At 44.7% G+C, this 12,792-nt stretch overlaps 3 protein-coding genes across 3 annotated transcripts; 2 read left to right on the forward strand and 1 right to left on the reverse strand.

Annotated features, from left to right (window-relative positions):
* Positions 1–925: 925 nt before the first annotated feature.
* On the forward strand, positions 926–2,104 carry H6S33_011949 (uncharacterized protein; the record flags this gene model as incomplete). The annotated part of the gene is made up of 2 exons (XM_044843306.1): positions 926–992; positions 1,056–2,104. 2 exons carry the CDS (start codon positions 926–928, stop codon positions 2,102–2,104), a joined length of 1,116 nt encoding a protein of 371 aa, XP_044695617.1.
* Positions 2,105–5,284: 3,180 nt separating this feature from the next.
* H6S33_011950 (uncharacterized protein) lies at positions 5,285–7,885 on the forward strand (the record flags this gene model as incomplete). Its single annotated transcript, XM_044843308.1, has 14 exons — positions 5,285–5,631; positions 5,719–5,982; positions 6,038–6,127; positions 6,176–6,238; positions 6,298–6,342; positions 6,399–6,518; positions 6,574–6,639; positions 6,699–6,749; positions 6,810–6,887; positions 6,936–6,992; positions 7,050–7,112; positions 7,176–7,223; positions 7,284–7,391; positions 7,453–7,885. 14 exons carry the CDS (start codon positions 5,285–5,287, stop codon positions 7,883–7,885), a joined length of 1,833 nt encoding a protein of 610 aa, XP_044695618.1.
* A 1,450-nt stretch (positions 7,886–9,335) lies between these two features.
* Positions 9,336–10,165, reverse strand: H6S33_011951 (uncharacterized protein; the record flags this gene model as incomplete). Its single annotated transcript, XM_044843309.1, has 2 exons — positions 9,336–9,583; positions 9,646–10,165. The coding sequence occupies 2 exons, from the start codon at positions 10,163–10,165 to the stop codon at positions 9,336–9,338; spliced, it is 768 nt and encodes a 255-aa protein (XP_044695619.1).
* Positions 10,166–12,792: the final 2,627 nt, after the last annotated feature.

Consider the following 12,792-nt stretch of genomic DNA (forward strand, 5'->3'; position numbering starts at 1 on the left):
ATGGGGGATCACTCGCGCTAATGGACTCACGTCACGGGAATGGAACAAAGAAAACTTCAGGCGAGACTCTTCGGTACTTTGCTGTTTAGGCATCTTGAATAATTAAAGCACCAATATCGCGGGTGAATTCAGTACCTTATCTGGCAGAATACCGCGAGGTTACGGTGTTGCTATGGTATCGCTACGGTATAATTATTAGGATTCCGATTTAATTCGAAAGTTTGCACAACTCTATATTCCTACATTGCCTATTACATCCCCTTTTTTAGTACTGTAAGGAGAGGGATTGTAGGGAAAGGTATAATTGCCTCGCTTTTAGGGTAAATGAAGCCCTTATGATTGATTGACAATTGATTAATTATGTACAGCGCAAGAGTCTTTATGATGATACTTCAACTTTGCTTTTATCATCGTATGCGTGGGGAGCCAGCGCTATAGCGAGAACCGAATATGCGCATACACGATACGCGTCTTGAATATCGAGGCCAGTTATCTGGTATTCTCTGTTTCTCTATGGTCAAAACAGAGGGAAAACCTGACTTGCAACTTTGATCGAAGGACTAATTATATTTCAAGTTGTTTCTTTGCCCGCCCGGTTTCATCAAGAAGAGTGCACCGGGCTAGTATACTACTGCCAGCAAAACTGCTTGCAGTACACTTGAAAATCAACACAACCCACGGACACCCTTAACGAGACCGACTCCAGTGAGTCGCGTTGCAAAAATCTAATTATAACTGCTATGAAACGAGCAGAGCCAGTTTATCTTGCACAGAACATTTGAAAACGTTTTTAGGTGAACTCACATATATAACCCCATTTATGGTCAAATGGACTCGATATACAAAATTCAAACAACGATTTCTATTTACCATCAAGCACATATATATCAATTTTAACAAGAAAAGGGATACAATGTTTTGTAATATGTGGAATTTCGGGATTGCACGACCGGCGACAAATTTATGTTTACTGTTGGCGGTAATACTGACAGGTAATCCACAACCTCTTCTGCATTTGAGGATATAGTACTCTGGCTAACATATCATTTCATCAGCTTTCCTACTATCGGGAACAACATCGACAGCGCCCGCCATAAGTGGCCTGCATGTCGTCAAGATAGTACTAAACTCTACGAGGGAGGCAGCTTTCCCTAGCACTTCCGTCTTGGCCGGAACTTCGCTGGTCGAAACCTCATCAACCGAAAGCTCGTCGTCCAGATTCTCTCTACCGCCAGCGCTCACTCTTCTAAAGCCCACAACAACCGCAAGTTCTCTAGCAGTACCTACTCTGAGCACTTTCTCTAGGGTACGGATATCTACCACTCAGACGTCGCAACCCAGAACGACCAGGGCCCCGAATGCTCCGAGCGCGGCGAAAGTAACCCAACGAGACTTACAGGTCCAGACCAGCGAGGGCACCACAGTGCTCATAAGCTATTTCGGCATCTGCTCCCGCAACCGCACCAGCTCACTAAAATGCGTCAAGTCGCGCACCGACCCCAAGAAGCTCGACCCCTCCTCCCTCGAAATCCTCAGACTCGGCGCCTCAATCCAGGGCGCGCTCTCCCCATACCCGCCTATCATCGCGCTCACAATCCAGGGCGTACTCATGCTCCTCTCTATCTTCACCGCCTGCAGGCCGGGCGTCACAAACCTTACAACAAAGCTCGGGCAGCTGCTTGCGCTGCTCGCATTCTCGGCATTCAGTCTCTCATTCATCACCGCGATCCTATTCCAGTCCGCGTCCTCGGTCGTCTACGGCACGCTCAGCACGCACCCGACCGTTGTACCATCCAAGGGTGGGAACGGTATCGCGCTCGCATGGGCTGCGGTGCTGTTTGCGGGCCTCGGCATGGCCGGCGTGGTGCTACTTCTGGCGACGGGAAATAGCTCGCACCGGCAGGAGAACGGCCGGATGAAGGACTTTGAGCTCGGCGGGAGCTTGTTTGGTTGTAGGGGACAGTCGAGGGGTAGGGATGAGGAGGTACGCCCGCCGATGGTGATTCATCATTCGGTCGGTTCCGGGCCGCACCACGAGTCGAGGGCCGGTACGCCGCAGCAGCGGGATAGGCTCGGGAGGTATGAGAGGGAGAACTATATCTAGAGCTGGGCTCTGGAAGAAGCGTGGTCCGTGTCCGGGTCCGGTCGCGCGTAACATGCGGACTGTTGTAGTTGGCGGGCGGACTGCCGGCGGTTTGTTTCTGGCGCGCGCTATCATTGACCCTGACCGGGCAGCCGGGTGCGGTATTGAGTACTGTGCGCGCACTGCCCGGAAAGCAATAATAGTGCATGCGGCAGTTAATAATAATGTTTAGAAGTTGGGCGCATCAGGGCGGGTCTGCAGTTTTTGATTTTTCTTGATTTCTTTTCCTTCTGTTTTGTTTTGTTCCGGCGCGGCGGCGTCTCATATCTTTTTATAAATTTATAGAAGTTTTTATATATAGAACCCGCACCTCATCTTTGTTTAATATTAATACTAGAAGAACAATCTATCATCAAGAGTACCAGATAATGAGCTGTCAAATTATAAAGAAAAAAGAAACCGCAAAAGATACCTTAAAAGCGAAAAATAGCTGGGTCGCATTCAATCATAAGGGCCCGCCCGTACTGGAGTGAGTTAGGTTCTGCACTACATGGGACTTCAATTATGCCCAGAGTACTCCTCACTTAGAGTAGATGTAATATATCGTGTATAATAATAAATACCTAAGGGGGGTATGTTTGTATGTGCGAACTCAAACGCCCAGTATTCCACAGGCTTCTGTCGATCATTGGCAGATCACCCATCTATAACTCTTTTCAAGAGTGATAGAGCGAAAATCCACAAACCCACAAAAACACGTCAATCACAACCTCGACTCCTCGCATGCAGCCAGAAACTCGATGTTCTTTGACGTAAGAACCTCACACAAGAGGAAGAACCAACTTACCAACACACGATGGCCACACAACCCACTCTACTAACAAATCTGTCGGGAGATGCTACAAAGCCCCCTCCATCCAAGATTACAAGCTTCCACGAGAGCTGCTGACGACCTACAACGAGGTGAAGAAGGGAGAGAAGTGTTTGGTGGGAGTGTTTTATATTAGGGGGTTTGCGGCGGATGGTAGGTTGGTTTTCAAGATGCAGATGTGCACTGCCGGTGTTTCAAGTAGGGCTTTTGTAATATGGAATATGTATTTCGTGGATATATCCTGTACTCACATCTTGAAATGCCGCCTCGGGGGTATCCAGCATATGAGCTTTGAAACTTCAAATGACAAAGAGATCTACGGATCAATCGAATTCGCGCAGTCGAGCGCATTGGCTTATTAAACAAGAAGCTTTTGATTATTAGGTTTATTTTGAGGATTTTATCGCGGCTGGGAATTAAAGCGAGTTTATCGGTCTTTCACTCAGTGGTGGAATTGCGGTTTGATACATGCATGACGTATCTTTCAGTCGATCTTTTCGCATGAGGGATCCAAAGCTAAAGTTGTTAAAAAAAAGCCCCGGTTGTGATCGATCTTCGTATCAGCCATTCGGACTTCTATATCCTACTTCAAAAAGTAGAGTACGTCCTCGCGCCTAACGACCCTCCTCCGCGTACCCCTGGAGCTTGTTTATAATGGTTTCCTCTAGCCTTACGAATGCCTGTCGTTCCTAGCCCCAACCAGTCTCTTGGCCCCCCAAATTGAAGCCACAACGCTCCGGAAACACGCGACAATCGTAAAACTCCCCTCGTCTTCCATGCGACGCGATAATAGCTCAGTTGGGAGAGCGCCAGACTGAAGTCTCTTTATCCGGGGTGCCATCTGGAGGTCACCCGTTCAATCCGGGTTTGTCGCATATCTTTTGCTTCCGATCAGTTCGGTGAAGGTGTGAAGAGTTTTTACCGTGACCAATGATCAGCTTGCAGGTCTTGTGGTGTAAGGCTCGCGTTCCCGAAGCGAGCTTGAGTGTTTCTTCTTCTGGTTCCGAATAGTAGATTAGTAATGGTTGTACTGGACCCAGCCCAGTATGGAAGCAAATAGTAGGAGCAGTGGTAGCGGGTGAAAATTTATTAGCGGCGTGATGGGTACTACGCATATGCGTAACTAATTTAGTTGCATGTGTGTGTACACACAGAGCCAGTAGCCAACCAGAGCCTAGGAAAGATGGTAGATCAAGGTGCACTTAGATTTCAGAGGCGGAGCGCATGTTGCTTCTATCTTCGTTATGTATATGTAGCCTGTAGGTCGTGATGTTTGATCTATGCCTTGATACAGGTAGGATGACTAGGAGCGCGCGTCATTTAGGTAGGCCGCCGGTGGTGATCTGCTTCCATGCCATATTAATATGCCCTTAGCTAGGCAGGTGTAGTTCGACGACTATATTCATATATAGCCTATTTTGCGGTTTCGTTCGAGTGAAGTTCGTAGATACACGTACACGCACACATCGTCGTTGAACGTAAAGTCTGTCAGGGTCGAGACGTTAGTCTGTAGCTGTGTAAGGGCAGGTCACTACAGCTACCAGACTGGCGGTTGTTCAGATAGCTGCTTGAGAGTCAAGAAAGGCCAGTCCTTTGCTATTCCCAATGCCGTGCAATTGCAATGATTGGCCGTTAAAGAGCAATCCGGATATCTGCATAGATAAGTGATGCTGCATTGAATTGAGTGTATTGATGTAGGCAGAGATGACAGAGTGTTTAACAGATAATTTCATATCAACTAGTAGCAAAGATAGCAACGATTGGTGATGACAGGAACATGTCTTTAGGGGATTTAGATGTGAAGTGGCAGATTAGTCGTGTGCTTGACGTTGGCTCTCTAGTGTAGATTTAAGAGGACTTGTATTCTACATAGATACATGTCACGTTACATTTAATTTTTATATATCGACTACTCAACTCTTCAGAAGTCATCAGTATCAAAGGAATCACTTGTAACTCCCATATCATTACATATTGCCTCATTACACTAGATACTCGGGTTCGAGCTCATATGGAATTCACTCGGCTCAAGCTCACTCTCAGGCTTCCCACAACCAACATATGACGAAATAGCGGCAGGTGAGCCCCCTTCTCCCATTAAACTTCCCGCTAACAATTCCCCGCTATCTACATATTAGTGCCGGATAAATCCTTGTAGAAAATCCCCCACATTGAGCAGCGAATGCTATTTGAACAGTCACCCATGGCTTTTCTTACTTCTACTTCTTCTCTTTCTTTTTTTCTCATCATCATCATCATCACCTTTTCCTGAGCTTTCAACTCAAGAAAATATCACAAAGAGTCATTTTTCCCCCAATTTTCTATCGAACATGGCAGAAACCACGTCTCACCAAGAGATTCTTCCTGTCGAGCATGTTGCGTACTATCCAGACCTCAATGTGCCTAAAAACTTGAAGCTGAGAGCGTCAACATTTTTAAATCCTCGCTCCCCTCCCCCAACTCCTCCAAAATCAGCTTCATATAGCCGTGAAACTCTTGCATCTTCTCTAGCAAAACGAGATAATGAAGGGGCTCATCCTTCAATGGTAACCATACCTCTAGATACTGCTGAAGGGGATTTGTCTATTCCTGATGTCCCGGCTCCTGCTCGGAGCTTTGAGTTTAATTGGCTTGATATGACTCCATCAAGCGTTGTTAAAAAGTTCTTTGACCATGAGTAAGTTGTTTTCGTTATTTCTTCGCTAGTTGTTTTTTGATAAATAATCTATCTTTTGAAATCAAATCCACTAATATCGAAAAGTAGTGAAAAAGATGACTGCGGTCTTAGTGCTGAAGTTGATTTCTCTGAAAGAGAAGGCATAGAGATGGTTGACTTAATTCCTATGGCTATCCTAAAAGACCTGTCAACTCAGAATTGCAAAGATCCATTTGACAATTGTCATAAACCACGGAATTCTCAGATTCATCACTCAGCACTTGAAGTCCGCAACACTCGCTTCAATCCTGCATCTGACCACAGCAGTGATGACGATGACGATGGCTTAATTGAATATCACAAGTTTCAATTGTGAGTAGTTCTATCAATTCCTCTTTTTCGAGCTTTCGAGCACTAATCGCAGCAGCTCAATGAGACACCCGCTACCTCCCGCTGGTGAGATCGAGGATCTTGCTATCTCCCCAGCTAGCGGAGTTAATCTGTTGGTGGCTAAGAGGTAGGTCGTCTCCTGACTTCCTTTAGATTTTGGCTCATTTATATATAGGAGAAGCCAGCTCGAGGATGGGGATATCAGAGGCCAAGAAGTGGGTGATAATTTGCCCCAGCAGTAAGCTCCCTCTCCAATACATTTGTTTCTAGTGGCCTAAATAACATGAATTCTGTTAGTGGCCCGCAAACTGCAAGTGCAATGTTTATGTTGCAAAATAGGATGTGAGTCGTCTTCCTAATGAGTTCAAGGTAAAGTTCTCAGCTCACAAATTCTTCAGTGATGAGGGGAACCGCTTCAACAAGACATCTTTGTACCCGCCAAAAGCCCGCTTGTACAACTGCGCTGCCAATAATCGGCCTTTAACTCATCAACCGTATTCCGTAGCAGAAAGCAGCCGGTAAGTTATTGCTTCATGAAGAACAAATATTTTTGGTGACTAATGAGTATCACAGCGCTGGTGCCATTCGTGAGAGCAGAGCTAGAGGGGGTGCTGTCGCCCCTTATCGCGATACTAAAAGGTAGTTAGTTGTGCATCTCCTGAAAATAAAAACCTTACTAACATAAATCTCAATTCTAGCTGTGATTATGGAGATAAGCCTAGCTATGAGTCTGGTGCTCCTGCCAGCAGGTAATTCTTATCTCTTTGAGAATGTTGAATCAAATGAGACCAGCTAACATAAATTTTCAGGGCCGCTGGCCATAGTCGGCGCTCGGATAGATATAGATCCGATTTCAGCATTCCGGAAAGTATTGATATCACTAATGAGTAAGCTACCTATACTTCTTAAAGATTCAAGACTAAAAGGTATTTCAGAGCGAATCATACTCTTGGGAACAATTTTAAAGCTACTCACAAGAGTAAACTAGAGAGGTAGGCTGGATACTTTAAAGGTTACACTCATTGATACCTGCTTAACCTAAATCTCAGGGAAAATAGAGCTCGTATTGTTAAATCCACCTTCGCACTCCGGAGTGAAGTCAGTGATAGCACGTAAGTGTCTCCCCTTTTAAAAGCCAACCCTATAGCTATATTCGACTAACAAGACCTCATCAGCAATAATGGCATTATCAACGGGCCAGACGGCGAGATATCTCGGGATAGGTGTGTCACATTGTGCCTATCAATCTATCATTGGAAATATTTAGTTAAATCAAGTCTTAGGAACAAATCTAAGAGCCGGTGTGCCTATGATATTAACGGACTTCTCCCCCGTGAAACTCCAGTCTCTCGGATTGCCTTGGCCCCATTCAAGGCAAGGATCTCTCTCTCGTACGTACCCGTTACATATCTTCCGGTCGTCCATTAGATTCATACTAACACCCATTGATAGTGCGGTCCAACCAAGACAAAGGGCTTCTACCGCGGCTGTGGAAGATTCTTCTATTGATATTAGTGATATGAAGGTTTCAGCTGATGAGGAGACCACTACCGACAGAGAGGCTTCCCTTCATAAGAAGCCTCCTACTAGAAACGCACATACTAGCACTGTGGTTGCCGCCAACAAGCGAACTACATTTGGCGGCCCGCCGCCGGCTCCATTCCTGTTTCCGCCGGGATTTGCGCTCCAAAGCGAATATACTGCGGCAGAGGTTCTCCTCTCAATGGAATGTAAAAACCGTTCCACCACTAGCATGACACCGGTACATGTCGTCTCTACTCGTGTTCAACGTTCAAGCTCATGGGACGGACAGGCTCCGTTGTCCAAACCCGATAGTGGGCGGAGATACACTGCTGCGGGTTGCATTAGGGGAGGGATGAGATAAAGTTTGCGGTCGTGTGCACTTTCGGTATTGTTTTGTCGACACGTGATTACAGGTAAAAGACCTCGCAAAATCCGTTTCGTTTGTGAGTGCTATATATTTTTTCTTTACTCTTTGGGCGGATATGGAGCACAAAAGTTAATTGTTTTAGAATAGCTATTTCTTGACCTTTCCTTCTTGCTTGATATGATTGTATTGATGTATTTGTATTTACATGTAGTTCTAATTCTCTTTTCAATTCTTTTGTTTGTGTTTTAATGGCTGACGAATATTGTTTGTTGTCCTTTTACTTTTTACTGGACTTGGCACATTGAAGGACGTATACTGGAAGAATTTAATTAGGTAACGATGTCATGTAGGTTTCTAGAGTTTTCTTGTTTGATGTTGAGAAACTTATTAGCTTAGTTATGGAATTAAAGGGATTCTCCTGGTTGCTATCATAAGGACGAATGAGCTATTAAGCATGTAACTATTATGTTGAATCACGATATATCACTCGAATAAGTGATAACTCCAGTCCTCAAGCAAAAGATGCTGTGTAAGGTATAAGTACATGTAGTGCTGGGATCAGCTGGAAATCACCGACACCTCGATAGGAGCGGGCTTTAGTATGTAGATACATATCCCTACATGTATATTCAAAGCTCACTATTGCATGCTTAAGGGTAAATCAAGACTCAATTCTGCTGCGGGCGTACGTACATCTTCTAAGGGAAGCGCTCCATATATGGGTTCCAACTAAATAAAGTTTGTGTAAATCGATACGTACACAACATTGCGCTTCCAGCATACGCACATGTGTCATAATACAATACGTATACATGTGCCTTTTCATCACCTTTCTAGATCGACCTTTAGCAAGAATACTCTTATTCTCTGTACTTCTGCTGCTGTTAACTATAACTTCGCTGGTAGTAATTACTTGGTCTCAGGTTTGTGACTTGTGTATTAAAACGACTTCAGCCTCCAAAGCTGATCGATATTTCCAAAAGTAACGGCCTACAAAGTTAACCATAGTAACTTATGCAAAGGTAAGGCTAGCCTGGAAATTTCTTTTTTATTGGTACAGTACATGAGACTAAGACTGTGATAGATTTCCATCATTGCGTCGTACGTATATGTGCCTCCAAAAAAGAAATCAACAAAAGATCAAAAGACCAAAAGACCGCCCTATCCTCAAATTAATTGCCTAATTATATGTACTCGGTACACGATGGGGCGAAAACAAAACTCGGGTGAGGATTCGGGTGAGGTATAGTATTGCTGTGTTATCTATCGAGCATTCCTGGTGAGCATATCCGCATAACTATCGCAAAACACTGAATCTTTGCTAAGGAGTACTTACTTGTTAAGACCCAGTTTACAATTAATTGCATTTTATCTGCCAGAAAATGGCCACGAGATGATTATCAATTCTGCTGGTTGGGAATTGGATTTTAGGCGTGCAGGAGCATCATCTTGGGGATTTGATCGTATCCGTACTACGCCATTGGGCGTCATTTCTACGTGGTCTACGAGTTCTCTTTCTAATAGAGGGGCCAGGCTGAAGTGATTGGCGTTGCCTATTATCGACCCGAGTCTCAAGTACGATATCATCGTTGCTAACACGTTGCGACGAATTGGAGGGATCGCTGCTGCTGGTGCTAACAAGCTCTAGACCGGATAAAGCTGCGCTAAGATCATCTTCTGTGAGGAGTGATTCTAGTTGAGTGTTAGTCTCATCGATATTCTGCAGCGAAATTTGGACCTTAGGTACTGCCTACCGCTCACAGGAATATCTCGTTTCTGTGGGTTTGTGGACAATCCCCCATTGTGTTTTGAGGTCTTGCCTCTCCGCCCTCCCCGACGCGGACTATAGGCGTTTTGCACTGGGTGGTTGATATCGGTTGGAGAGTCTGGATCCGGCTTTGAAGATACACCAGGGCTTTTGACACTGGCAGGGCTTTTGACAGTGGCCTCACGATTTTGTGCCCCTTTGGCCTTGAGATCAGAAACTTCTTTCGCTGGTTGGGATGACTTATTTTGGGAGAGCTCTTGAATCTGCCGAATCCGATTGCATAGGTCATAAAATTCACGGTGGATGAGCTTCTGGCCTTCGGTCGTAACTCTTCCGATGTATCCCATGAGCTTTCGCGGAAATATGACCACATTCAACTCCAGGTATAGAAGTGATTTCCCCAAGAATATGGCTTCTGGATCTTCCTCAAGAGTTACCGACCGTCTGTCACCTATCATCGGCGTTGGTGCGATAGGTAGGAAGTATTGACGATACTGTTCTGGCATTCCTTCCCAACCTCGACTCGAACGTGTCGTTGAAGATCTAATATGTTTCGATTAGAAGACACCCATAGACGTGAGAGGAAATGCAGAAAAGCTTACAAGACTAGGATCCGCTCATCTTCGCATATCTTAAGAATGTAGAGAGGTCTTCGCTCTCTATTTTTATTCTTAGTGGCACGACCACCCAAGTGAAGGGTATGAGTAGGTGTTGTATGGCAGCCCATATCATTACACCAGTGGAATGTACCAACTTCGATTTTGTAAGGAGCTGACATGTAAAATCTGGTATTAATTTTCTTTTCATCTAGCAGTAGGGTAGATTTCTTTTCTGAGAGATGTTCCATTTTAGTGGCACAGGAGATGCCGGATATGAGGTATGTGCCCGCAACTTGAGATATACGTAGGCAGGAGATAACAAGTGACAAAGTTAGCAGCTCAGCAGACAGAACCAATTGTAAACGTTGGGGTGAGTGAGATTGAAGTTTTCCCGGCTGTGTGGGGGTTGTGTGGTAAGCGCTCCTATATTACAGCTTCTTGGGGTGCAGTTGTGATTAAACGCATTGTGTGGTGGACGTCCATTGAACACTGCATGCTCTGGTGCAGTGGCTGGCTATGGCTGTCCAGAAGCTCCCCTTCAGCTTCCAGAATGACCCTAAGCTGTTAGAGACGTTCCATGAGGGTCGCCTCCACCATCCTCTTACTTTTTCAACTCTTTGATGTCTCGACGCCCTCGTCCCTTAATTCCTTCCCTATAATCCGAGATAATCCTTTCGACCCTATTCTTTCTTCCCTACGATTCTAGAAACTCCGAGGGGAAATTTCATTAAGTTACAGACATTCAGCGTTGCTGCAATGGAATAAGCACTGGCTTGCTCACAATGGACGGAGTAAGAGATGTCCTTACAGCGCTGCATGCTAGCTTTCCCTAGAGAGATTTCAAATTCATGACTATTAGCTAACATGAGCTCGCCAGAACCAACACTATCTTTAGGTGGTTGTCTCTTTTCTTGTCAGTGTACTTTATAAACTTATTGTTCATAGTACTCCGTGCCAACGTCAACGTATATATAAGTAGCACCACTAGAAACGGGGGGAGTTGATACCATGGCATACGAGAGCCTGCCTCCTCTCTGTTTCCATATTTACACGGAGTATGCGGCAATATAGTGTTACCGCCGTTCCATGGCATTGTCAAAGACTGCGGTATATACGGTAGTAATTTCACTCACATCTCTGTCACTGCAGCTAATTGCAAAGATATATATAGGCTACTTCGGTAAACAAAAGGCCCCCTATATATACACCAAAAGTAATACAGAGTCAAGAAGTAACACTGACGGCTGTTAAGAGTGGAATATCTGCTTCTGGTGTCAGCTACAGAGCCCCAATGGTCTACAGCGGGCTTGGGAAATGACTCGAAACGCCGCTTGATTAAAAATATTGGTAAAATTAGGGTTTTGGGCTTTATCCGTTTTATTTTACGAAATGGAAAAGAAGAGTAAAACTTTCCCGGCGGGCGCTTTAGGAAAGATCCTGCAGTCCATGGCCACTATTCAAGATGTTGTATGCGATAAGAAAAGCTCTAGACAGGAGTTAGCCAAGATCAACATAACCAACTAAACCCCGCTAAGAATCTAAATCTTCGATCAGATCAAATTGTCGCATAGTTAGGCGGCGAGCAGAGGATACTAGAAACAAAATACACACCTCTTAGATCTCCCATTATCTATGTACTTGGCTCTCCTGGGTTTCTCTTATAGTTGTTATTTTCCTGTGCATAACCCCACTATATTTATGCGCATGTGGATATCACCGTCAAAGTCTCGTTGGTCTGCTCAAGCATGTAGAGCAGAGTAGATGTCGTTGGGTTGTTGAAGCCAAGAAGAACTATGACCGATTAAGATATTGACTAAAGTTTAGCATAATTAGTTTTAGAATTCCAAAGGTTGCATGGGACATCGTAGCCCTGGTGGCCAAGTGGTAAGGCGTCGCACTCGTAAAAAGTGTTGATATGCGAAGATCCTCGGTTCAATTCCGAGTCAGGGCACTTCTCTTTTTATTTTTATTCAATTCACTCTTTTGTGCTTGTGTACCCGGTTCGTAGTCTCAAGCAATCTGGCGTGCGAACTATTCTCAGTTACGCGAGCCAGACCTACTGGGCCTTTCGTACTAATAAGCAAGTCAAGAAAACAGGGATCAGATATTCCCAGATTCAGGAAACGCAATATCTCATGTCTTTGACAATGCAAGAAACCTCTGGGAGCTAAGGTTGGTATTGAATTTTACTTGCTGTTCTTGGAACAATCTTTTTATTTGCCTCCTCCATGAGGAGCAAGAGTCTAGCAAATACACGTACATAGGTACCGCCTTTCAATTAATTTTAATCACCAGCAATCGCGAATATAGTAACCGGCAGGAGATGGATATTATAACACGAGGTTCGATCCTCTATCTTGCCAGTGCTGTCTTGATGGTGTAAAACTGGCGCTTTAGGATTCGAATCATGATCGATCACTTGCGCAAGCGAACATTATGCCGGACTCCACAAAGTAGATATCGAAGTACTTGGTAAGGTATATATATTCCGGATCCTTCTATATGTATTTATACGTATACGGAATAACAGTTCC

Source organism: Morchella sextelata (assembly GCF_020137385.1).
Source record: "Morchella sextelata strain SCLS chromosome Unknown scls_7, whole genome shotgun sequence".
Lineage (NCBI taxonomy): Eukaryota > Fungi > Ascomycota > Pezizomycetes > Pezizales > Morchellaceae > Morchella > Morchella sextelata.